At 38.4% G+C, this 27,356-nt stretch overlaps 2 protein-coding genes across 17 annotated transcripts in view; one reads left to right on the top strand and one right to left on the bottom strand.

Annotated features, from left to right (window-relative positions):
• RAB3B (RAB3B, member RAS oncogene family) overlaps positions 1-27,356 on the bottom strand; it is a 580,278-nt gene that overhangs the window by 300,901 nt on the left and 252,021 nt on the right. The window lies entirely within an intron of this gene.
• Positions 1-27,356, top strand: part of OSBPL9 (oxysterol binding protein like 9) — a 175,312-nt gene that overhangs the window by 89,724 nt on the left and 58,232 nt on the right. For 12 of the 16 annotated variants that reach the window (XR_014808285.1, XR_014808283.1, XR_014808282.1 and 9 more), the window contains one exon: positions 4,000-4,076. Coding sequence is in view for 6 of the 16 variants with exons in the window: in XM_003482083.5 (XP_003482131.3) it covers positions 4,000-4,076 (77 nt within the window). In the remaining 10 variants the exon portion in view is untranslated. Of the gene's footprint in view, positions 1-3,999; positions 4,077-22,951; positions 23,217-27,356 lie in introns of those variants that run through there. The other 4 variants (XM_021096662.2, XM_005665436.4, XM_021096665.2 and 1 more) reach the window with 2 other exon arrangements.

Genomic DNA, 27,356 nt, shown 5'->3' with positions numbered 1-27,356 from the left:
CAATTTTGCAGTTTCAAGTATTTTCTAATCTCTAGTGAAATATTTTTCTTTGACCAATAGATTATTTAGTGTTTTAAATTTTTTTTCAAATATTTTATTTTCTAATTTATATTTTCGTAACTGACTTCTAGCAAAAATTTTCACTGTCTGTGATTTAAATCCTTTGAAATTTGTTAAGACCTTTTCAGGGTCCATTATACGGTTATTTCTGAGAAGTATTCTGTGTGTTCTAGAAAAGAATGTGTAGTTTACACTTGGGTACAGAGTTCTTTGTACGCCCATTGGATCAAGTTTATTCACCAGGGATTGTTCAGATCTTCTAGATCCTTAGAAATTTTTTTGTCTCCTTGATCTATCGGTTAATGAGAGAGATGTGTTAACATAAAAATACATATATATATTCCATGTTAATAATTATTTACATATAAATTTATATTTATCATATCTTTCTAATTAATTGAACCCCTTGTATTTACAAAGTGAACCTCTTGAAGACTTTTTGTGATAACATTTATTTTATGTGATTTTAATAACATCACCTTTTGGGGATTAGTGTTTCTCTGGTATATCTTTCTTCTGTACTGAATTTTCAAAATTGTTGTACCCTTATGCTTAGTAAATATCTCTTGTAAGCATCATTTAAAATCTTGTTTAAAAACCTTTCTTTTTCAGTTGGAGCATTTACTTTACACTTAATATTGATGTTTTTAGGCTTAAAATTTACTGTTTTGCCATGTTTTCTCATTTATTTTATTTATTTATTTACATTTGGCCACAACATGTATCAGCTTGACATGGAATCTCAGTTCCCAGACCAAGGATTGAACCCAGTCCACAGTGGTGAAAGTGCCAGATCCTAACCACTAGACCACCAGGGAGCTCCTACCATATGTTTTCTTTTTGTCTTGTATATCCTATTTCTTTTTTCTCCTTTTTATCAATTTTTTGATAATTTTTTATTGAATTTTATTTTACTTTATTTTTCTTTTTATGACTGCATCCTTGGCATATGGAAATTCCCAGGTCGGGGATTAAATCTGAGCCACAGCTGCAACCTACACCACAGCTGCAACCTATGCCACAGCTGCAGCAATGCCATATCCTTTAACCCAATGTGCCAGGCTGGGGATTGAACCCACACCTCTGCAGCAACCTGAACTACTGCTGTTGGATTCTTAACCTACTGTGCTACTGTGGGAACTCCTATTATTAAATTTAAAATTTTTATTATTTTGGAAGTTAAACACTAAAGAGAAAATGCTTTCAATGATTACTCTAAAAATTACAAGATAATTCCTTCAGTTGTTAAAATCTGATGTTAATTGGTAATTTTTTTCCGAACAATGCAAGAAACATAGAATTCATTAACTCCATTTTACCTTTCCTAATCTATTTGCAATTGTCTTGTATTTCAATTTTGTATGCTCTTATTTAAAACCTTCCAGGATATTATTATTTTAGGTAGTCACTATTCATTTAGCTTTACCCATGTACTTATTTTTGTTGTTCTACATTTTTTCCTACTTCTACCATCTTCTATCAGACATTATTCCAAGAGAAGGCATGGAGAATACCTTTTCAAATTTTCTTTAATAAGTATCTGCTTGTGCTTAAACTCTGTTTTTGTTTGTTGTTTGAAAATGACCTTAATTCCTTAGAGATATTTTTCACCAAATTCTAGATTTGAAGTTATTCTTTTAGCCTTTAAATATAGTTATTTTCTTTTAGCCTTTAAATATAGTTATTTTCTTTTAGCCTTTAAATATAGTACTCTTTTGTCTTCTGGTTCTCATTGTTTCTTTTGAGACCTAGCACATGTAATTGTTGCCTTTTTTTTTTTTTTTTTTTTTTTTTTTGTCTTTTTGCCTTTTCTTGGGCCACTCCTACGGCATATGGAGGTTCCCAGGCTAGGGGTCTAATCGGAGTTGTAGTCACCAGCCAGAGCCACAGCAACGCAGGATCCGAGCTGCGTCTGCAACCTACACCACAGCTCACTGCAACACCAGATCCTTAACCCACTGAGCAAGGCCAGGGATTGAATCCACAACCTCATGGTTCCTAGTCGGATTTGTTAACCACTGAGCCACGATGGGAACTCCCTTTTTTTCTTTCTTTCTTTTTTTTTGGCTGTACCCACAGCATGCATAAGTTCCCAACAGGTATCAAACCTGAGCCACAGCAGTAACCCAAGCCTTAGCAGTGACAATGCCAAGTCCTTAACCACTAGGCCGCCAGGGAATTCCTAATTGTTGCTACTTTAGAAGTAATCTGTTCTTCTTTCTCTCCCTGTCTCCCCCTACCTGTAGCTGTTTTTAAGGTATTTCCTATACCTTTGGCTTGTAGTAATTTTTGCTGTGATATGCCTAGCATGGATTTTCTTTTCTTTTCTCTTTTTTTTTTTTTTCTATTGGTTTTATTATCTATGACTGTGAAAATTTTAGCATGAACAAGAAACTCATGACTTGAGAGTTGGGAGGCTTCTTTTTTTTATTATTACTCAAATGAATTTATCACATCTGTAGTTGTATATGATCATAACAATCTGATTTCACAGGATTTTAGCATGGATTTTCTTTGATTTATCTTGCTTAGAAATCTTAGGGCTTCTGAAAGCTGTGGCTTAATGTCTTTCATCTGTTTTGAAAATTTCTTAGCCAGATAGTGCTTCTATTCCATTCTTTCTTTTGTCTCCTTTTGGTATTTCAATCACATGCATGTTATACCCTCTCACTCTCTCTGTTGCTCTCCCTTTCCTCTATGTTTTCTATCCCTTTGACTCAATTGTTTTTTGTTCTGGCAAGTTTCTTTAATTGCTCTTCCAGTTCATCCATAGTCTCTTTTAAATGATTTAATCTGCTATTAGACTTATCCACTGAGTTCTTAATTTTGTTTATTATAGTTTTCAATTTTAGAATTTATATTCAATTATATTAAAAACCTGTATCGTTTATAAATTGGACTCTAAATCAGAGTTTTCAGTCTTTTATTGAATGTATTAAGCATAGCTGATTTTAAAGTGTGGGGATTGTTTGTTCAAATATCTGGAGCTCTTGTTGGTCTGCTTCTGTTGTCTTTTGATTCTCATTCATCTTTGGTTTTTTTCTGCTGGTATGTCTTTGGTTGTCTTTGCTTATGTTCTAGACATATTTAAAATTTGTTTATAGAAATAATTTGGTGGCTGAGATGATGTTATTTTCTACAGAGAAGCTTTTCATTTGCTCTTGCCAACCAGGTGTTTAGAGTCACCAACAACCTGGGGGTAGTTTTAAGCCATTTCAGGCATCAAGATTTTTCTGGACCATCCCACATGACTGAGTGATTGTTTTAATTCTGTTTTATTCTTAATCCCAAGGTGTAGCCTTCTGAGGTCCCAATCAAAACTTGAGCTGTTTACCTGAACTACCACTGTTGATGGGCCCTGGTCTCCTGGTTTTGGCCTGAGAAGACTGTTTTTTTGCCTACCCCCCCACCTTTTTTTTTTTCGGTTTTGTTTTTTAGTAGACTTTATTTTTTGGAGTAGTTTTAAGTTCACAGAAGTACTGAGCAGACTACATGGAGTTCCCGTATGCCCCCTGCCTATACATACTGACAGAGCTTCTTAAGATATTGCTCAATCTGTATCTCCTCTCCTGGTGTTAATAATGCCTCCAGGAGAAACATGGCCCTAAACACCAGGCTAATCTTCTAGATGTTTGTCTTCTCCTAGATTTTGGTCTGTCCTTTACTACCTTGTTGTTTTCTAATGCCTTCAAAACAGTTATTTTTACTGATAATTTCAGCTTTTCTGATTATTCTCAGTGGGAAGGTAGCTTGCTATCATTAAACACGTGTATTACCTTTGTTATAAACTGCTGTAAGCAGATTGCATATTTGGAAAATTAAAGAAATGGTAGAACTAAAACCCTTTTCTATTAGCATCATGGTTTAAAGTTTTTACTTCCAAATATGAAGGTATATTGTAGAACCTAAGGTTTTAATTTTTACAAACTTTCATTCCAGCTCGTGATGCTGATGAACGAGAGAAGTGGATCCATGCCTTAGAGGAAACAATTCTTCGACATACTCTTCAGCTTCAAGTAAGAGTCTTTACATGGCTTCTGGATAGTTCATTAGGTTTTTGTTTTGTTTTGTTTTCTGTTCTTTTAAATAATTAATATGATGTAGTGAAAATTTTAATTTCTGGGTTATTTTTGCCTTTACAGTGTTATATAGATGTGTCACTTTCTTCTGCTTAAAATACTGATTTTTGTCTAGAAACAAGATAGTGCAAGGCAATGTTGAAAGTAAAATATTGTTAAAATTAAAATGTACTAGGCTAATTTTTTAAATTTAGTTATCTATAGTTAGTTATTGGTTCAGCCAAATTATATAATAATACATAATATATTCTCAGCTTATAATAAATGAGTGCTGAGAAATTGACCTTTTCTTGTTATAGGATGTGGCAGTTAAGCATATGTGTTGGGTGGTACTCCTAGGGATGAAAGTGAAAGAAAAAAATACCCAAACTGGTTTAAGAAAAAAAGCACATCCGGCTTGGGCGTAGTTTGAAGGAGGCGTTTAAATAGTGTCATGAGAGAGTTCCCATCGTGGCTCAGTGGTTAACAAATCCGACTAGGAACCATGAGGTTGCGGGTTCGATCCCTGGCCTTGCTCAGTGAGTTAAGGATCTGGCGTTGCCGTGAGCTGTGGTGTAGGTTGCAGACTTGGCTCAGATCTGGTGTTGCTGTGGCTCTGGTGTAGGCCGGCAGGCGTAGATCCAATTCGACCCCTAACCTGGGAACCTCCATATGCCATGGTAGCAGCCCTAGAAAAGGCAAAAAAGACAAAACAAACAAACACATAAATAGTGTCACGAGTACCCAGATTCCCCATCTATTTCTGGATCTCAGTTCTTCTGAGTTGGTTTCACTTTTAGATGTTAGCCGTTTTGAGGTAGTAAAATGGTTGCAGCAATTTCAGCCTCCAATTGGTGGAACTCCAAATCCATAGGAGGCTATTGTGCTTTTTGGATTAAGAAGTTTAGTGCTGGTACCTTAGCTTCAATCACTTACCCAGTCCTGACCAATCACAGTTTCATAGTCATATGTTCTCCCTCTCAAGCTGGGATGTTATTTGCTTCATCAGAAACACATAACTGGGTGGAGTTCCCATTGTGGTGCAGTGGTTAATGAATCCGACTAGGAACTATGAGGTTGCAGGTTCGATCCCTGGCCTTGCTCAGTAGGTTAAGGATCTGGCGTTGCCGTGAGCTGTGGTGTAGGTTGCAGATGCGGCTCAGATCCTGTGTTGCTGTGGCTCTGGTGTAGGCTGGTGGCTACAGCTCCGATTAGACCCCTAGCCTGGGAACTTCCATATACCGCAGAGCAGCTCAAGAAAAGGCAAAAAGACAAAGACAAAAACAAAAAACATGTAACTGGGAGGGTAGGAGGTGGTCCTCCATGACCACCCGCCTCCAGGCAGAGTCAGAATAGGGAAAAAAGATGTTAGGTGAAAAAAACAACAATGTCTCCTCTGCTGTACTGATAGATGGTTTTCTGTTTATTCTCCACTGAAAGAGCTTATATTGTGGCATGTATAGATTTTGATTAGATTATTTTTTTGATTTATAGAATTGAATCATAGAAAACTGATGTTTTATAACCCCTTATTTCAACTTATCTTTGTCCTATATCAAGAATTGGCTTGATTAGACAAGTTAGTATAGGATATCACAAGTCCTACAAGATGGCACACTTTCCTCACTTTGAAAGAGGATAGAGGCTTAAAAAACCTTATGTGAGGATATGGTTATTAAGAGACTCTAAGAAATGAATAAGGAGTTGAAGTAGGAGATCTATAAGTTACTCTATGAGCTGTGCTTTTTTAAAAGCAACTTTGTAATTTCTATGAAGAAATTCTATGATTTCTTTTTTAAGAATTTCTATATAAGTTTTGCTTTAATTTAAGCAGTTTAATAAATGACTGTAGCATCATTTCAGCAAATTTGTGATCCAGTAAGACAATAAATATTTTAAAAATTATATTACTGAATGTGGCAGATGAGATTCCCCCACAGTTGGTTAGAATGATACTTGTCTCTTTATGATCTGTTATCACCCTGCCCTTCTAGATATTTCTATCACTGTATTCCTGCTAGAGTGCTGCTGCTTACTCCCTTTCCTCTGAGCATATCTTCATTTCTGGTCTCTGCATTCTTGTACATGATGTTTTCTCTCTCTGCAATGTCATCTGCCTCCACTCCGCATTTGTATTTTGCTTCTTTTCTTCAAAGCTCAGTTCAGAACTGACATCTTCTGTGGAGTCTCCCCTGACCAATCCCTCCTTCCCCACACCCCACACTTAGTGATCTCTTTCCTTTGAATGCCGAACTCACTGCACAGTTCACAAAGTCCTTATATTCTTCTTGTTCTCCTTTAGAGTATATATAGTTCCCACCTCCTTAAGTTCAGGTACCTAATTTGATCCAGTTGTGGAATTTATGAGCTTTTACTATGAAGAGATATGTCTTTGGGTATAATGAGAAGAAAAAGATAACTTTCAGAAGTCTTAGACTTTGATACTTTGCTATTTTAAAATATATGTAATGAAAGGTTATTTATATTTTTCCTGAAGTTAATACATGCAGAAGATAGGACATTTATAAATATGTAATTAAATGTTTAATCTACTCACATTTAAGATAATTATCAACATGTATGTTCTTATTTCCATTTTGGTAATTATTTTGGATTTGTTTTTATAGATAATTTTTCTTCCATTCCTCTTTTATTCAACTCTTGTGATTTGATGACAGTCTTTAGTATTATGTTTGGATTTCTTTTCTTCTGTGTGTATCTATTGTAGATTTTTGATTTGCAGTTACCGTGAGTTTTTGACATAGCAGGCTATGTATATTTAAGATTTTTTAAGTTGCTGGTCTCTTAATTTCAAATGTATTTCCAATATCCTGCATTTGTGTCTTCCTCTTCCCACAGTACTGGTATTGGTATCATATATGAGTGTGGATGATTTCCTGCTTTTACTGTGTGTTTGTCTTTACTGATGAGCTTTCCCATTTGTAATTTTCTTGTTTCTGGAGGTGGCCTTTTCTTTTCTGCTAAAAGAAGCCGCTTTAGCATTTGTTGTAAAGCTGGTTTAATGGTGCAGAATTCTTTTAGCTTTTCCTTGTCCGTAAAGCTTTTGATTTCTCCATTGAGTCTGAAAGCCTTGCTGGGTAGTGTATTCTTGGTTGTGGTTTTTCCCTTTCATTGCTTTAAATATTTAATCATGCCACTTCCTTCTGGCCTGCAAAGTTTCTATTGAAAAGTCAGCTGAAAATCTTTTTCATTGTTGTTGTTTTATTTTTTTACTATTTTTTTATTTTTTCCATTATAGCTGGTTTACAGTGTTCTGTCAATTTTCTTCTGTATAGCAAGGTGACCCAGTCACACATACATGTATACATTCTTTTTCTCACATTATCATGCTCCATCATGAGTAACTAGATATAGTTCCCAGTGCCATACAGCAGGATCTCATTGCTTATCCATTCCAAAGGCAACAATTTGCATCTGTTGACCCCAAATTCCCAATCCATGCCTTTCCCTCTATCTGCCCCTTGGCAACCACAGGTCTGTTCTCCAAGTCCATGATTTTCTTTTCTGTGGAAGGTTCATTTGTGCTCTATATTAGATTCTAGATATAAGTGATATCAGATGGTATTTGTCTTTCTCTTTCTGACTTACTTCACTCAGTATGAGAGTCTCTAGTTCCATCCATGTTGCTGCAAATGGTATTATTTTGTTCTTACAGCTGAGTAGTATTCTATTGTATATATGTATATACACCACATTTTCTTAATCCATTTATCTGTTGATGGACATTTAGGTTGTTTCCATGTCTTGACTATTGTGAATAGTGCTGCAATGAACATGCGGGAGCATGTGTCTTTTTCAAGGAAAGTTTTGTCTGGATATATGCCCAAGAGTGGGATTGCTGGGTCATGTGGTAGTTCTATGTATAGTTTTCTAAGGCACCTCCATACTGTTTCCATAGTGGTTGTACCAACTTACATTCCCACCAACAGTGCAGGAGGGTTCCTTTTCTCCACACCATCTCCAGCCTTTGTTATTTGTGAACTTACTAATGATGGCCGTTCTGACTGGTGTGAGGTGGTACCTCAGAGTAATTTTTATGTGTATTTCTCTGATAATCAGTGGTGTCAAGCATTTTTTCATGTGCTTGTTGGTCATCTGTATATCTTCTTTGCAGAAATGTCTATTCAGATCTTTTGCTTATTTTTCCATTGGGTTGCTGGCTTTTTTGCTGTTGAATTGTAAGTTTTTGGGTATTTTGGAGATTAAGCCCTTGTCAGTCGCATTGTTTGAAACTATTTCTCCCATTCTGTAAATTGTCTTTTTGTTTTTTTAATGGTTTCTTTGCTGTGCAAAAGCTTGTCAGTTTGATTAGGTCTCACTGGTTTATTTTTGCTTTTATTTCTGTTGCTTTGGGAGACTGACCTGAGAAAACATTTGTAAGGCTGATGTCAGAGAATGTTTTGCCTCTCTTCTCTTGTAGGAGTTTGATGGTGTCATGTCTTACATTTAAGTCTTTAAGCCATTTTGAGTTTATTTTTGTGCATGGTGTGAGGGTATGCTCCACTTTTGTTGATTTACATGTGGCTGTCCAATTGTCCCAGAACCACTTACTGACAAAACTGTCTTTTTCCCATTTTATATTTTTGCCTCCTTGGTTGAAGATTAATTTACTGTAGGTGTCTGGGTTTATTTCTGGGTTCTCTCTTCTGTTTCATTGGTCTGTATGTCTGTTTTGTTACCACTACCACATTGTCTTGCTTACTGTGGCTTTGTAATATTGCCTGAAGTCTGGGAGAATTATGCTTCCTGCTTGGTTTTTGTTCCTCAGGATTGCTTTGGCAATTCTGGGTCTTTTGGGGTTCCATATAAATTTTTGTATTGTTTGTTCTAGTTCTGTGAAATATGTCATGGGTGATTTGATAGGGATCGCATCAAATCTTTAGATTGCTTTGGGTAGTATGGCCATTTTTACAATATTAATTTTTCTAACCCAGGAGCATAGAATATCTTTCCATAGATTCTTTAATTTCCTTGAATAATGTTTTATAGTTCTCATCAGGTGAAAATCATATGGGAATTTCCTTGTATATTGTTGCATTTCCCTTGCTGGGTTTTTTGTTTGTTTGTTTGTTTGTTTTGCCTTGTCTGCATTACATGGAAGTTCCTGGGTCAAGGATTGAACCTGTGCCACAGCAGTGACCTAAGCCATTGCAGTGAAAATGCTAGATCCTTAACCCACTGTGCCAAGCAAACTCCCTTGTTGATATGAATATTTTCTCTTTGTCTTTAATTTTTGTCTTTTGATTAATACATGTCTTAGCATGTTCCTCCTTAGGTTTATCCTGTATGGAATTCTCTGAGCTTCCTGGACTTGAGTGAGTGTTTCTTTTCCCGTATTAAGAAGGTTTTCAGCTGTTATCTCTTTAAATATTTTCTCAGGCCTGTTCTCTCTCTCTTCTTCTGAGACCCCAATAATATGAATACTAGTACATATTATTTTGTCCTAGAGGTCTCTTTCACTGTCCTCATTTCTTTTCATTCTTTTTTCTTTAATCTGTTCTGTGGCAGTGATATCCACCAGTCTGTCTTCCAGTTCAGTTACTCATTCTTCCACCTCATTTATTCTGCTATTAATACCATCTATGTGTATTTTCCATTTCAGTTATTATATTGTTCATCTCTATTTAGTTTGTTCTTTAAATATTCTAGGTCTTTGTTAAACCTTTCTTGTGTCTTCTTGGTCCGTGTCTCTATTCCTTTTCCGAGACTTAGATCATCTTTACCGTCATTACTTTTAATTTTTTTTTTCAGGTAAATTGCCTATCTCAACTTCCCTTAGTTCTTCTGGGGGTTTTGCTTGTTCCTTCATCTGGAACATATTTCTCTGTTGCCTTGTTTTGTCTAACTTGTGTTTGTGGCCTCCATTCCATGGGCTGAGGATTGTAGTTCCACCTGCTTCTGGTATCTTCCCCCTGGTGGGTAGGTTGGTCCAGGAACTTGTGCCATGCAAGGGACTGGTGTCTGTTCACTGGTGAGTGGATCTGGGACTTGTTCCTCTAGTGGACAGGGCCATGTCAAGGGATGTATTTAGAGGTAGCTGTGAGCTCAGGATGTCCTTAGGCATTTTGTCTGCTAATGGGTGGGCTTGTTAATTTTTTGGCCTAGGCGTGCCAGCATTGAGCCTTCAGGCTGTTGACTGGGGCCAAAATGGCAACTTCCAGGAGAGCTCACACTGATGATTATTCCATGGGGCTCTACCCCCAGTGTCCTTGCTCCTGCAGTGAGCCACAGCTGAACCCCACCTCCCCAGGAGACCCTCCATCACCTGCGGGTAGGTCTGGCCCAGGCCCTTAAGGAGTCAGTGCTTTGCCCTGAATCCCAGGGCATGTGAGACCTTGTGTGCACCCTCTCAGAGTGGAGTCCCTGTTTCCCCTGTCCTGTGGAGCTCCTACACTCGGGCTCCACTGGCCTTCAAAGTGAAATGCTCTTGGGGGTGCCTTCTCATGATGCCAGCTAGGCGCCTAGGATGAGGAGCCTGATGTGGGGCTCAGAACTCTCATTTCTGTGTGAGAACCTCTGCAATGTAATTATTTTCCAGTTTGTGGGTGGCCCACCTGGTGGGTATAGGATTTGATTATATCACTAAAGTGCACCTCCTACCGTCTTCTTGTGGCTTCTTCTTTGTCTTTGGGTATGAAATACATTTTTTGGTAGTTTCCAGTTTTTTTTGCTGATGGTTGTTCAGTAATTAACTGTGATTTTGTTTTTGTAAGAGGAAGTGAGCGCAAGTCCTTTTACTCCACCATCTTCAGAAGTATGTAATTAAATTTTAACTTGACTGGCAAATAAAGTACAGATTTTCTTCCCAGAGATGGTGAACAGTGGTTAAGGACTTGACTGTGGAGCCCTAATATCTTGGTTTTTATCCCAGTGCCAATACTTACTCTTGAGATTACCCTGAGTTCCAGTGTCCTCATCTATAAAATGAGGATAGGCGAGTTCCCATCGTGGCTCAGTGGTTAACAAGCCCAGTGGTTAACAAGGACGCAGGTTCGATCCCTGGCCTTGCTCAGTGGGTTAAGGATCACGGCATTGTCATGAGCTGTGGTGTAGGTGGCAGATACAGCCCAGATCTCATGTAGCTGTGGCTGTGGCATAGGCCAGCAGTTACAGCTGTGATTTGACCCCTGGCCTGGGAACCTCCATGTGCCACAGATGTGGCCTTTTAAATAGACAAAAGACAGTAAAGTAAAATAAAATGAAGATAGGAGTTCCCGTTGTGGCTCAGCAGGTTAAGAACCCAACATAGTAACTGGGTCACTATGCTGTACAGTAGAAAATTGACAGAACAATGCAAACCAGCTATAATGGAAAAAAAATAAAAATCATTATTTTAAAAAAACGGAAAAAAAAAAAAAAAACAAAAAAACGAGTTCCCGTTCCCGTCATGGCGCAGTGATTAACGAATCCGACTAGGAACCATGAGGTTGCGGGTTCGGTCCCTGCCCTTGCTCAGTGGGTTAACGATCTGGCGTTGCCGTAAGATGTGGTGTAGGTTGCAGACGCAGCTCGGATCCTGCGTTGCTGTGGCTCTGGTGTAGGCTGGTGGGTACAGCTCCGATTAGACCCCTAGCCTGGGAACCTCCATATGCCACGGAAGCGGCCCAAAGAAATAGCAAAAAGACAAAAATAAATAAATAAATAAATAAATAAATAAATAAATAAATAAATAAAACGGAATCCAACATAGTGCCCATAAGGATGTTGGTTCAATCCCTGACCTTGCTCAGTGGATTACGGATCTGGTATTGCCACAAACTACAGCATAGGTGACAGCTGCAGCTCACATCTGGTGTTGCCACAGCTGTTGCATAGGTTGCAGATGCAGCTTGGTTCTGGCAATGCTATGGCTGTGGCTTAGGCCAGCAGCTGAAGCTTCAATTAGACCCCTAGCCCAGGAACTTCCACATGCTGCAGATGTGGCCTTAAAAAGAAAAATAAATAAATAAAAATGTAAAAATAAACTGAGGGTAATAAAAGCACCTACTTTACAGCCTTGTTTTGATGATCAAATGAGTTAAACTTGTTGAAGTGATGCCTAGCTCGATTAAGAACTTGATAAGTTTTAAGACATTACTAATATAACAACAACTACTCTTACCATTCCTACCCCCAGTACTTGGCATTCTAAATGATGCTCAATAACTGTTAGTTAAAGAAATAATTGAAGGAATTAATGAACAAACCGATGATGTAGAGTTGCTTCTACATTGCCGTTTATTGAGCACTTTGACATGTATAACATGCTGTTGGCCCCTGTGGAGTAGGTATTCTCGGAGCTCTCTCAAATGGGTGAAGGAGAGGATATTTACATAGATTCCAGTGAGTTTTATCTCTGTTTTAGCCATTAAGCTATACTGCTTTGGCCTTGTCTAAGAGCTGCACCATCTCCAAAATACTTAGTTTAAAAGTGTTTTCTCTTTGGCCACAGTTTTCTTACCTTCATCCTCTTCTATCACGTTAGTTCTTCTGAACTCTGCTTCTCTCATTTTGGTCTGAGTTCTACTTCTCTTTTTTTTTCCTGAGCATTTAGTACCTTTCTAGTTTTGTTTATCTCACTTCCCAGTGTAGACTTTATGGTCGTTTTCTTCAGCATAGATTTTGCTATCACCCTTAGAATTTCTTTGTCACTGGGTATTTTGCACGGGATATTTTGTATACCATTTGGGTTTCCATTCCCCAGGGCTCTCATTGTCTCATTTCTCTGCTTCTCCTTAGAGGTCACAAAATTCAGATGGCTATCTACAAATATTTAACAATCTTCTTGTTGCTTTCTTCTTAATTGCTGGTCAAATCCCCACAGTGGAATCTTTTTCATTACTCTTTAGTATCTAATATACTCTACTCTTTTTATTTATAGACAAAGGTCTCAGTTCTTCTTCAGCAGTTCTTAAGTGACTTCACCTGTTTCTTTCTCTGCTTTGCATATTTCAAAGAAAATGTATTCTTACTCTTTCCCCAAGTTAATGCTACCCCCATACTCTTGACCGCATGATGTTTCCTTTGAGACTATGACTGCTTTACTTCTTCACCCTCTAGCTGCCCCCCCATTTTCGTAAATTCAGCTAAAACTTATGTGTTGATGACTTTCTCCCCTCCTCCCATCTTCATATTGCTTTTGATATTTAGCTTTAGCCCTGTATTCTTTCCTTTTGGATTTTGCCAGTTAAATTTCTCCCTGAAACTCAACCTCAGTGAGGCTAAAACTGAGCTAGCTTATCAGCTCTTTTCTCCTCAAACCTATTTCTTTATCCAATATTTCTATTTCTGTTAAATGGCATTATAATCTGAGCCATTGAGGTTTGAAAGTTGAGGGGTTTTTTTTGGTGACAACTTCTGATCCTCCAAACCTGGGACTCTTTTTTTTTTTTTTTTCCCCTCTTTTTAATAGAATTACTCATACTCCTCTGATCACTTGGACTATCATTTTGTTGTTGTTGTCTTTTTCAGAGCAGTATCTACAGCATATGGAAGTTAAGGCTAAGGGTCAAATCAGAGCTGGCCTATGCCACAGCCACAGCAGCACCAGATCCAAGCTGCATCTGTGCCCTGTGTTGCAACTTGCGGCAACACTAAGATGCCTTAACCCACTGAGAGAGATCAGGGATCGAACCCATATCCTCGTGGATACTAGTCAGGTTCTTAACCTGCTGAGTCACAGTGGGAACTCTCTGACTATCATTTTTGTTGTATCTGGCCAGCTCTTTTTCTGGTGCCCTCCTAATATTCTTGAATTTATTTCCTTCTTTATATTATAAACTGAGCAACTATAATTTAATAGTCCTAAGGCCTCCATAACTATGAAAAACCTTTAGTGGTTTACATTTGCCTGTAGGGTGAAGTAAAACTTCTTGTTGGGGAATTTTACACTTTCTTTGATTTGACCCTAACCTACCTTTCTACCTGCCGTCCCTACATGTACCTGATGCTCCACAGAGACCTCACTCCTGGTTCAGTGCTTCTGCTCATGCTCTAGGTCTTCACCATTGCAGTCCTCAAATTTGCCTCTGTTGAGTTTCAATCCACATTTAAGACCCAATGCATATTACCTTTTCATTCCACCCTTGTCTTTTCATTATAATAAAAATTAATCTCATATTTTCTTAACCTCTGCTATAATGTCTACTTCCTTTAGCCCATATAACATTCTGCTTTGTAATAATAATTGTAGCAACTAATATTTAAGCACTTCTTATGCACTGGGAATTGTATGGGCTTTACATGCATTAACTCTTTTAATAATAAAATATTATGTAATTCATTTCCCACTTGAGATAATGAGGCTAGAGAGAGAACCTGTCTTATTGATAGTATGTGCAAAACCCAGCAGGCACTGTCCAGGCTTTTTCTTTTTTCTTTTTTTTTTTAATTTTATTGATGTATGGTTGATTTACAAACCTGCGTTAATTTCTGCTGTACCACAGAGTGATTCAGTTATATATGTGTGTGTATGTGTATATGTGTGTGTGTGTTGTATGTATATATATTAATTCTTTTTTCATATTCTTTTCCCCAAGCTTCTTAATATGGTTTAAGAGGCAAATACACATTATGGTAGAAAATCTTTAGAGCCAGGCTGACCAGGACTTGGGTCTTCACTCTGCCCTCATATTAGCTTTGTAATCTGTCTTTTAAACCACCTTTAAACTTTACCTGATCTTTAAAGATAGGTATAAGTCTTCAATAAAGCAGTTGTGTGGAGTTCCCATTGTGGCACAGTGGTTAACGAATCCGAGTAGGAACCATGAGGTTGTGGGTTTGATCCCTGGCCTTGCTCAGTGGGTTAAGGATCCAGTGTTACCGTGAACTGTGGGTAGGTCGCAGACGCGGCTTGGATCCCACATTGCTGTGGCTCTGGCCTAGGCCAGTGGGTACAGCTCCAATTAGACCCCTAGCCTGGGAACCTCCATATGCCGCTGGAGCAGCCCTAGAAAAGACAAAAAGACAAATAAATAAATAAATAAATAAACTAAAGCAGTTGTGGAGAGGTATTATAGTATCTCTAACATATTATGCCTTGTACATAGAAGATACTCATAAATATTAGTTTTATTCTTCCTTCAGTTCTGATTAACATTGAATTCATCTGGAACATCTCTTGTACCTTCTTCCTTTCCTTCTGTCTTTCCTTCATTCTTTTCCTACTTTTGCTCCTCTTTGGGTATCTGCAAATTGCAATTAGGCTAATCTGAGCATGGAAGAAGACAACTAAACCTTATCTGTCAACTCCTATGGAAGTTGAGCTTCCAGTAGTCATTCTACACTTATATTCATCTTGCAGTACCTTTTCGTGTATTTACAACCAACTTCACTCCTTGAAGAGAGGCCAGAGGGGCTGCTGAGCCTCTTAATTCCCTCTTTTAAGTCTATAGATATTTGATGATACTGATTAATAGAGGGGAAGCCTATCAGATTCCTCATTAACCCTAGTAAGCTTCAGTACCAACTAAAAGCTGAGAGATTGCCAAATAAGGGATTGATCACTGGAATAAGACTTACGATATTATATCTTGCAGGTTTTCCAGTATCTATCCTATATTACATAAGGTATTTTAAATTATAGCAGCTTGAATGGATATTACACAGGTGTAAAAATCTATTTTATAAACTTGAGTAAATGGGCCCATTTGGAAAAAAAAAAAACTTGCAAGATAAAACTCTTAAACTCCAGTGTTTTAAAATGAAATATCATAGTGTTATTTAAAGTGGGCCAACATAAAGCTATGTATAAACTTCTTAGGTTTAAAATCTTACAGAACTAACTGTACATCCAAATGAAAATTTCAAATTACAAACAAAACACAGCAATAAAATCTAAGTTAACATTAATTTAATGTGATGAATGATACTGCCTTGCTTAAAGTTAGTTACTACTTAGAATATGAGTATGGTACTATCAGGGGGATAGATTGTTTTTAAGTTTGGCATGCATATACTACTGTGTGGTATGTAATAACTATAATCTCACCACTTTTCTCTATCCTGACTCCTGGGAAACCTTTATTTTTACAGTATGAGGTCTTTGGTTTTCACTTCACTTCACATACATCATTTGTATGGTCAAGGCTCTTCTGTGGCCAGTAATAGTGCATGATGCCAGCTTGATTATAAACAAAAACATGGACAGGGAAATAACTTGTGAACACTTGGATTTGAGGTTGTTACTGAGCTGATTCCGTGTGCGGTTATACTAATTTTCCTAGCTTATCAGAAACTAAAACATAAAAGATTGTGATAGAGACTTCTTTAGATCCCAATTTGAAAACCCTCATGTAGGAGTTCCCATTGTGGCTGATTAGGTTAAGGACCCAGTGTTTTCTCTATGAGGATGCAGGTTTAATCCTGGGCCATGCTCAGTGGGTTAAGGATATGGCATTGCTGCAAGGTGCAGTGTAGGTTGCAGGTGCAGCTCGGATCCAGTGTTGCCATGGCTGTGGTATAGACTGCAGCTGCAGCTCCTATTGGACCCCCTAGACTGGGAACTTCATATGCCATAGGTGCAGCTGTAAAAAAACAACGACAGCCCTCATGTAGATGTTTGAGTAGTATAGACTTCCAAGTTTTTGGCTTTTATGCTATAAATGAATTGATATTTAAATATTTTTTCTTAAATGGTTTCTTTGATTATTCTTTAGGCTAAGAAATTGGGCTATAATTGTCCTTGTCTGTATAAGTTTATGTAGGCCCACTGTAGGCTGCATCTTAGGTGGTTATCAAATTGGAATTTCATTGCTGATTTGTAATCTTACTATTTTTGCCTTTTCCTATTTCTTCACTGTATATTGACTTTGATCTCAAACCCCTAGAGAGAAAAGACAAGATACCTATAAGAATATGGAAGGGCTCATAGAAACCTCACCAGAAAAACTATTGAATCTGTGAATAAAATATCATTATACATGAAGGAGATGTCATAGAATTCAGATTGCAAATCATTATTGAGACTAGAAAAACAGTAGAACCATTCTGAAGCCTTTTTTTCACAATTAGATACTTTCATATGAAAATTACCTATTAGTTAAACTTTTATAATAGACAAGCACAAATTTAATATTAGGTGCAATTTGGCATGGTATCTTAGAAATCAATCATTGGTATTAGGTTAGCTTGAGTCTACCCTCTTTTCTATACTGCCTTGTGTGTCTAATTGGGTAACTAAGATTAATAGAAATCTTTTGAGGTTTTTTCTTGACTGTTAAGCTGCTTCACTGAAGATCAGCTTTTTGAACATATTATTTCAAAATTTCAATATATAATACATAATAATAACTATCACTACATTATTTCCCTTATCCTCATTAGATTTTATATTTGTAGTATGTGGAAAAGTAGAAGTGTTTTGTCTTTCTCCCTTAAAGCCCTTCATTTCCCAAAGGAAACAATTGCAATATAGATGTGTCACCTCTTCCACAGGTAAAATGATAGGAAGCAGCAGCCAGTTACCTGTGGTTCCTACAACAAAGGAAAATTCCCCTGAGGACTTTTGCCAATATTGCTGTTAATTCTGAGGGCAGACAAATTTCTGTCTTCTAAATTGGAATTTAGGGAGTTCTTGTACTGGCTCATCGGTTAAGGAACCCAACTAGTATCCATGAGGAAGTGGGTTTGATCCCTGGCCTTGCTGAGTGGGTTAAGGATCCTGCATTACTGTGAGCTGTGGTGTAGGCCAGCAGCCTTAGCTCTGATTCGAACCCTAGCCTGGGAACCTGCATGTGCCTCGCGTGCAGCCCTAAAAAGATAAATGAATAAATAAATAAATAAATAGATAGATAGGAATTTAGGATTCAAGGATTCAGTTTTTTAATAAATTTTGTTACAGTATTGGGAGCCCATCTATCTTGAATTCCGGGGAAGTAACTAAGCAGATAGTCCATTTTTGTAAGATGCCAAATGTTATTTAACTGCCTGAAATTTATTTTAACTGTGTTTTTATGGAAATCTTTTAGGACTTATTATATATTTTCCTGCCTTCTCTTTATAAAAATAAAGTTTAAAATTAAAAAAAAAGTACGTGGTCTTTTGGAACATGTAGAAAATACAGAAAAGTTATTTATTTAGTAAATATTTATCAGACACTTAATGTTTCATTCACTGTACTAGTTGTAGAGGATATAACTGTTGGTAAATGACATATTGTCCTTGTCTTTCTGGAGCTCATTCTAGTATAAAGAATATAAAAATCATGAGAATTGAATTTTTTCAAACTACAATAAAGTAATGTCATAAGTTAGTCATGCTTCCAAAAATTTTTATATGTGGAAGTATATGAAATAAAAGAATAGTTTTATCCCCACATTCTTCTTTAGAGAAAAACATAGAATTCCAACTCGTTATGTCCTAATACTAATGTAAAGTTAGTGTGAAGAGTAATTATATAATACAGAGCCATTTATCCATCTTGTGGCAAGGAGCTCTGTACTTTTAACCAGTTTTGGCCACTCGTGATTTTAATGAAATCTTTAAGTTGTCAGAAGAAAGTTAAGTGGCCAATGCAGAATATAACTGTAAAAAATGTGGCAGTAGCACCTCTCTCATATAATTTAAAAACTGAATGGTCCTAAAAGGCTCCTATAGACCAACATCAGTCTTCTGCCCCCTCTTTCTCTGTTCTGCTTGTTAGACTACCCATTTTTAAGCTTTTTAGCTGTTTATACTGCTGTTTTTGTAGCATAGTAACTGGTATCTCATTCATTCAGTAGATATTTATTAAGCACCTAATATACACCAATCTCTGTGTGAGGAGATGTTAAAGTTACAGTGGCGAATAAGGCAGTACACTAATAGCCTTTGTGGTTGTGGGTTTCATTCCTAACCTTGAACCAAATATTATTTTTCTGTTTGATAATACATTGAAAATTGCAAATAATTTACACACAAACTTCTGAAACATAGTGGCCCTGATCACAAGTTAAGGACTGCTTATACTATATGCCAAGTAATTTATTTATTCCATCTGGCTAAATTTTCTATGTGGAAATGTATTAGCTGACTTTAGTTTTGAGACTTCTATGTACTGGCCAGACAAAACAGTGGAGCGGCATATCCTGCTTTCAAGAGGTGTCTTTTAATGTTATCTGGCCTGAGTTGCTAGGCAAATTCCTGAGGAGACTTCATGATTTTTTTTCTTCTATTTTTAATTATTTTTTTCTTCTATTGTAATCAGAAGTATTTGTCATCTGTGTCTAAGATGACATCACACTAGAACGTTATTATGGGTAAACATTACTGGACTTTCTAGCAGAAATAAAAATAGTGCATGCATTCTGTATAGTTAAAATGTTCTTTTCATCTTAATAGCTGTAGGTAAAATTGGCCTATTTTTTTTACTCAGTAGACAGCCCCCCCCCACTGAAACCTTAGTGTTTTTATTTTCCTCAGGTATTTTTAATACATGTTTTTGTGAGATACAGCAAGAGGGAAATTTAGAGCTTTTTTTTTTTTTTCTTTTCAGTTTTTCTTGTTTTGTATTTGTTTTTTAATCCCCCCAGTTTACTTGAGGATAATTGATGTATATCACTGTATAAGTTTAAGGTATACAGTATGACGATGCTTTTTATACTTCTTAATTACTATGTTCTTTATCTTGAACAACAAAAAACTATCAGTTTAATCGCTTAATAGCATTAGTTATGTAGTTCAAATATAAGTATTAAAGATCCTTTGATATATGGGTTGGAAACCAGTCGTCATAAACGAGTTTGAGGCATTGATCACTTGATTTACTTCTGAAACAACTAGTGAGTTTCTTTAAAAACACTTGAGTTGCCAAATTTGCTTAGAAGTCCTACACTTTCTTGAGATAAATGGGTATAGTTGCTTTGTATTGCTTAATCACTTTTCATTTTAAATGCTTCATGTATGCACACTACACTAGGGTTAGGAAAATGAGAACTGTCTGTCTGTAACATAGTTATCTCTGATATGAAACTGTGAAAAGGTAGACTTTGGACTGTAGTTTTAACTAGAACATGGAGATATATATATGCAATTGAAAAAACGCAATATTATTGTTAAGAGACTGTCATAAATCATATTCTCTATTGCCATTACACCAGTCTTAACACTTAAGCCTGTCCAAAAAAAACCCCGCGAATTATAACTGGGTTCACTGAATTTTTATTAGAACTTAACTGTGTATACCACATTGTCAAAAGTGGTCGTGCCCTCGATGGGGAGGCTCCCGACCCATGAGGATGAGGACGAGGATGATGGGAGAGCTGGAGGACATTTCGTTTTTAATCCGCTACTTTGGTATGCACTGTTAAATCCAAACTCCTTGATGACCCCGTGTGTCCTTCCGTGTTGTTTGGGAGAGAAGAAGGAACACATGAAAGAACTGGTAGGCAAGAATTGCATAAATATTATGTCTCTTTTTAGGGTCAAATAGCACAGTATATAGACAGAATTACAGATGTAGGCTTTTTTTTCTCTTGGCCTGGAGAATTGTTAGGTCAGCTAATATTGAATTAAGTCCTTTGAGCTGCTCCACCACAAAATTAACTGCTAGAAAAGCAGATATTAAAGAAAAATTTTAAAAAGGTATTAGTGGAGGTTGTTAGACATTGACCTTGTCCACCTGGCAAAATTAATGTATTTTTTTTTTCTGTCACTGTACTTGTAGTTTAATTGATGTTTATCGTAGAATTGATGTGTATTTTTAAATTCTATTAACATAGGAAATCCATTATTGAGTCCTTAACATGTGCCAGGCATTTGGCTAGATATTAAGGCTACGATGAACAAAATCATTGCCTCTTTAAGGTTACAGTCTAGCAGTGAACATAAACATTAAGTAAAGAATAATGCAGATAGATAGAAAATAGAGCCATGGTTGACTTCTTTAAGGGGCACAAAGGGAATTTTGGGATAATGGAAATGTTTTGTCTTAATTGTGATGGTGGCTACATTTGTGCATACATTTATCAAAATACATTGAAGGGATGCATATAACTGTGTATAAATTATAACTCAAATTTGTTTAAAAAGAACAACCCAAATACATGTAAAATTATAGCTGTGTTACGCTTTACAAGGAGCATTGCTTGGGCTGCGAAAACATCTTATAGGAAGAATTCGCATAGGCAGGGAGGAAATGATGATGAGTAGAAAGTGAAGAGTGGGAATTAGTGTCAATGGAACATTGTAAACGATGGCAGTAATTACAGAAGCCATGTGCCAAGGGCCCTGAGGTTCGAAGGTCCATGGCAAATTGAAGAAACTTAAAAACGGCCATTGTGTGGAGGGCAGAATATAAGGGAGTGGGGAGTAAAAGATGGAGCCTAGGGGCAGGTAAGGCTAAACCTTGCACGCTGTTGTTGAATACTGAGTTGAGTCCTAAGCCCAAGGGAAAGCTGTTGAAGTTCTTGAATGGGGGGGGGGGGGGCATAGTGAGGTGGGAGTGATGACATTGGTTTTGGAAACCAGTTACTACCACCTTAGTGTTGAGAATGAATGGGAGGAGTTTTAAGAAGCAGTAAGACTTTACTAAGGAGATTACCGCAGGAGGTTGGAACCTGTAACTGAATGGTGGTAATGGAAGAGAGGATAGAATTGAGATTGTATTTGGGAGGTAAAAATATCAAGAGTGTGGTGATGGACTGAATGTGGACTGAGGGAATTGTCAAGGACCGTCAAGTTTATGATTTGCATGTTAGAGTAGATGGTCGTGGTTCTCGTTTACTGATAATAGGGAGTACTGGAAGAGGACCAAGCTTTTGAGGAGGGGGTGCAGGAAGAAGAGAGTGCATTTAGTATTGGACAGTTTGAAAAAACTTACATAAAACAAACAAGATATCTTTAACACAGTGCAGGAAGCATCTGTTGAGCCTTTTGTGCAGTGTACACCATGCTAGTTGTTTTAAGAGCTACCAGTAGAGCTACAGAAATTATTTAAATGCTTAGAGGATTTTAGTAGAATTATAGGTTTATAAGTAGCCATAAGGAAGAAATAGTAAAAGCGGAAAGCAGTTGTCCTCAGATCAGTAAGTTATTTATTTTTGTCTGTGAATTCCTGCATTTTGGATGGTTCTCGAAGTCTGAACTTTTGATTTAATTTGAAGTTATGCCATTTGGATTCCTGAAGCATCTTCCCAAGTCACCTACGGAGCTGTGGCATGACAGCACGCCCAATATTTTCCTGGATTAATAATATAAATCAGGCACCCCTGCTATTGTTTATCGATATAGTATCCCCTCTTCCCCTCACGCTCTTCCCCACCTTGCAATACAAACAAGTTTCCGGAAGTGAGCAAAAGCAGTTATCCAGATGCAACTTGGCTCCACAGCTGCCAAAATATTGGGGATGTCAAGTTAGAAGCAGGTGGGTGTAGGCGAAGAATGTTTACGTCTGTCCCTGAGTCCTCCTCCAGGCGCCACTCTGTGGGAATCCCCAGGGCCGAAGCCCCCAAGTCTAGCGGAGCCACAATCTCCCTTTCCTGGGGATGGCATTGGCCTGGTAGCTGCGTGTCCTGAAACAGGTCGAGGTACGGGCGCAGGCCCGAGCCCCAAGGCGAGCCCTGGGCTCCGCGAGGTGGGGATGGCGGGTCTGTGAAGCCGGCAGGCAGGAGGCTGGGGAGCGGGGACCCGCCCGCCCCTCCCACCTCTCCCGCTCTCCACCCCAAAATCAGCCTAACCGCCAATCGTCGGCCGCTCACCTCCTTTACAGCAGGTGACCCATGGCCAATCGCCAGGGGTCTCTTTGCCAGGAGGTGGCAGGGCTAGCCAATCGGTGCGGCCCCTAGACCGGGGCGGGGGCGGGGGCGGGGCAGGGGGAGGGTTGAGGGGCTGTCCCGGAGGACTGGCTGAACCTGGCCAGACCGACTGCCGCTCAGCCCGGGATCCGCCTGGGGGGAGACAAGGGGGTGCTCGAAGCAGCCCTCAGCTCCCTCCCCTGGAGGCGCAGAGGGCGGGGGCTTTGGCGAATGGCTTTCTTGCTGGCCACTTGCGGAGTGAGTAGACCCCGGAGGGCCTGGGAGAGGGGCCGGCCCCCACCCTTGAGTCCCCAGGGACTCTGCGGCTTCCCAGGGCCCTGGGCTCGAATGTCTTTCTCTCCCTGCCTCTTTCCCGCCGCCCCCTGGGGTGAGTAGGACGACGTGGCTGCCCCGGCCCTCTCTTCCTGGGGACTCTCCTCACTTCCTCAGCCGAGACGGAGGCTGAGGCTGGGGGCCTTCTGTACCACCGAGAGGGCATTTGCCACCAAACCATACTGGAGGAGATTCGCTTCCCCTTTTTCGATTTATTTTGGTGGAACTGTTTTCCTTTCGAAAGCTCTCTCAAGATGCCAACCATAAGAATTAAGCTTTCTCTTAATGTAAAAGCTTTATTTTGACAGGTTGCCCATTAATAGAGTCTCCAGTTGCCAGCCAGACATTTTCTCTTGTTGTTGTTTGGTGTTTTTTGGCTCTGTGTTCTTGCCAGTCCCAGTATTTTTATGTATAATAACTGTGGGTGCTATTATTTGTATGTGTGTTGGGGGAGGGAGGTGGTTTAATGCTTTTTGGGTAGCTTGTGCAAAAACAGTGAAAACTTTGAATTAGTTGTATAGGGTTCAGGTAAACACTGGAGGGAAGAGTTTAGGGCTCTCAGTACAGCTTAGTTATGGAAAGTTGAATATAAGGAATAGACCAGGAAGCATGTTTGAGTCAGGCATTTTTGTGTGTGTGGCATTCCTACTACACTTCACAGCTATTTTTGTTATGAAAGAGTGAGAGGTATTGATCAAGAAAACTTCTTTTCACTAATTTGAAGTAGCATTTGGCTTTGCTTGTTGATTGGACTGTTTACTTTTAGGAAACAGTTCAGGAAGTCAAAAAACAAATCAAGTAATTATTTCTACTAGTTTTGAATGGAGAAGATGGGATACATTTTTAGAATAGTAGTTTCAGTTTTAAGAGCTTTTGTGGTGAACTTTAAGTTGGAAATTCTTGTCCACTGTGAATCATCTCTCAGAACATTCCCTATATTGAACTGACTTTGTGATGGTTTTCAAAGTGTCCAGAGTTTGCTTTAGACAGAGATAGCATTATACTTGAAGTGCTCCTCAATAAATACTAGGTCGCAAGGATTACTGGTCACATCCATTTGGGTATTTCCAAAGTCCTAGGTGGTATCTTTTTTTCTTCAATGGGGGAAGATTGGATTCGGTAGTAATCTAACCCTTTAGCCATCCCCTGTTGATATGAAGAGCACCAGGGAATTCAGTTTAACTTTTTCTCAGCCAGGAAAGAACATTGTGATACTACCATTTTCTGCTGATTGGAAAATCAGGCAGTTGTATAGTTTGTATTCTATTACTTAAGAAAGAAGACATCAAGCTTTTATTGTAAAAAGCAAATTCTAGGACGTCCCCTGGAACATACTGAGTTTTGTCACTATCTAAATGTTTTGGTGTTGAGAGAACCAATGTGTATGGAAATTCTATACAAAAAAAGTTTTTATGGATACCGTAATGTACTCTGCCCTAAAACTACATTTAAGAATATTTTCCTTTCCAATAAGGTTCAAACAAAGATTATGTTTGCAAAAAGTTCTTAGGCTGAAAGTGTTTTTAAGCCAAATACTACTTCTCCCTAAATTAATTGAAGTTCCACCATACAGAGACACTTAGTCACTTAAAGTCACTTTTCCATCTCCCTTATTTTCCATGTCCAGTCACCAGATCCTATTAAATTTGCCTTAGCATAATAACTCTTGGATTTTTCCCACGTGATGATGTTTTATTTATTTATTTATTTTTTAACTTTTTTTGGTTGCTCTTGAGGCATGTGGAAGTTCCCGGGCTAGGGATCCGATCACCACAGCTGCAGCAACCTTGGATCCTTATCCTGCTGCTTCACATTAGGGAATTTACCATAATTTTTTTTTTTCTTTTTACAGCCGCACCCACAGCACATGGAAGTTCCCAGGCTGGGGGCTGAGTCAGAGCTGCAGCTGTCGGCCTACAGTACCACAGCCACAGCAACCCCAGACTTGAGCCTTGTCTCCGGCATACACCAAAACTCGCAGTAGTACTGGATCAGATCCTTACCCCAGTGAGCAAAGCCAGGGATCCATCCTCTTGGATACTAGTCAGGTTTATTACCACTGAGCCACAATGGGAACTCCCATAGTATTTAACTGAAGCCCTCATCATCTCTCATCTAGACTTTTGCAGAACCTAAGTCTCCTTGTCACTAGATTCCCTCCACCCCGACTCTATCCATAGCCAGATTCCACTTGGTTACTCTCATGCTTAAAGATCTGTTTTGTCTCCCCCTTGCCAAAGCCAAAGCTGCTCATGATGTTAAGACCCTTCACAACCTGGTCCTAATTTATTGAGCTTGAGTCTGAACTCAGCTGCAGGCACCTTACCCATGGCATCTATTCTAGCACCGTGAACTGTTAACCATTTGGAACATGGCATAGCCTTTCATAGCTGTTTATCCAGTCACAGCCTTTCTCTCTTGATGAGAATTATAATTGGTTAGAATTCAATCCAGTGATACATCTCCTCTTCTACTTTCATGTACAGTTTGTGTGTTATTTTTTCTTTGATGTCTTCCTTCAGGCAGAGCATGTTAGAGTTACTGTTGTCCTCCATGTGCTACCACAGCACTTTGTTCACACCTCTGTGCTGCTTAGGTTGTATTGTAAATTTTTGTACACCTATCTGATTCTATCATTAGACTCTAAACCTCCTAGAAGCCAGAAGTCTTTACTGATCTTTATGTGCCTAGGGCCTTTGTCCCTAGTCCAGTGCTCGGCACATAGTAGGTGCTTAATGGATGCTCATTAAATGATCAAAATATGTGACTTAACCATGTCTAAAGTGTGCAGACCTTTGGCTCAGTTGTACTGGGGTTAGGTTTATCCCTACATGTTAGAAATGCTTCCTAAATTCCCAAGCTCCCTGGTTGCTACCACACCTGAGAGACAGGACTGGAGAAAATGTTTACCAACAATGTTATAAATAGTGAATGGATTTCTAGGCAAACTCCCTGTCTCCAAACCTATGGGACCTCTAATATAGTTTCAAGAATACTAATAGCAGTACCAACACAAATTGGTTCTGTGGTAGTTAGTATCATAGGAAAAAGAGCATGTTGCTGGCTAGAGAAATCAGGGAAACTGCTTGGAAGGGGTGAAATCTGAGCTCATTCCTAAGGATGAGATAATGATATTTGCTATTATCTGTATTGTCCTTAAAGATGTCCTTTGAAAACGTTGATAGTACCTGGCATGTGACAGATATTTGGTGAGTATTTGTGTCACAAAGGAATGGTGCTGGTTGCTCTGTGTGTGTGTGTATGTGTGTAAGAGGGAGAGAGATTTGTCCTTCCCACATTGGAGTTCATTTATTTCTGGAAACACTTTTAAGAACTTCACTTCTTTGCTATATTGACTGAGGAACTCTTTTTTTTTTTTTTTTTTTTTTTTTTCCTGAAATGTGCCACTTCAACCAAGTTATTCTGCTTACTCAGTTGTTTCTTTGCATTCTCTGCATTCCAGAGCATGCTTTTAAATCTGGTTGCATTAGTCTTCATCACTGACTTTCAAGGTTGTACTGAATTTTTGCTGTGTTTTAACATTTTTTTTGTCCTACAGTAGGAACATGTTAAGTTCATATTGTCCTTATTTAAATGAAATTAATTTTTTCAAAAGTAAAGAAGTGGACCCCAGGTTTTTCCAGTAAATACGAGGTTTTTATTCACCTGGTGAACATGGTTATTTACCTGAAGACACTGTCTTCACAGAATCTTAGAACTGGAAGAGATCTTAAAGTTTTAATTAAACCTCTACCTATTTTTATAGTGGAGAAAACAGTTTCAGAGAAGCCAAGTTACTTGTTCAAGACCACACAGAGACTAGAATAACTAGGACTGCACCTATGATTCTTACCCTTTTATTAGCTCTAGAGAGAACTGGGGTGTCTTTCTGATGCATCTCATTATGCATTGCACACCTCACTCTCCAAATCCCAGTAATTTTTCCAGTTCAGGCAACTAACTTTGGTTTCCTTTCAGGCTCAGCATCTGGATCTGGAAAATATCATCTTTTCAGCAAGAGAAAATTGTTTCTTATTGGCCTCTTTGTGCTTTTTTGTCTTGTGCTTATGTTAGCTTCTGAGTCTGGGAAGATGGCTTTTCTGGGTATTCTCCATTTTCCTGCAGGTTAATTTTCTTACTCTGCTCCAGGAGGCTGACCTTGACAGCCTGTGTCACCTGGAGTCCTTTATCCTGT

This window comes from Sus scrofa, chromosome 6, assembly GCF_054392235.1.
Source record: "Sus scrofa isolate SSC_HxYL_T2T_F1_AM1 chromosome 6, Sscrofa_HxYL_maternal_Yorkshire_Landrace_v2.0, whole genome shotgun sequence".
Taxonomy (NCBI): Eukaryota; Metazoa; Chordata; class Mammalia; order Artiodactyla; family Suidae; genus Sus; species Sus scrofa.
The sequence above is the reverse complement of the archived record's forward strand: the minus strand, read 5'-3'. Positions and strand labels throughout refer to the sequence as shown.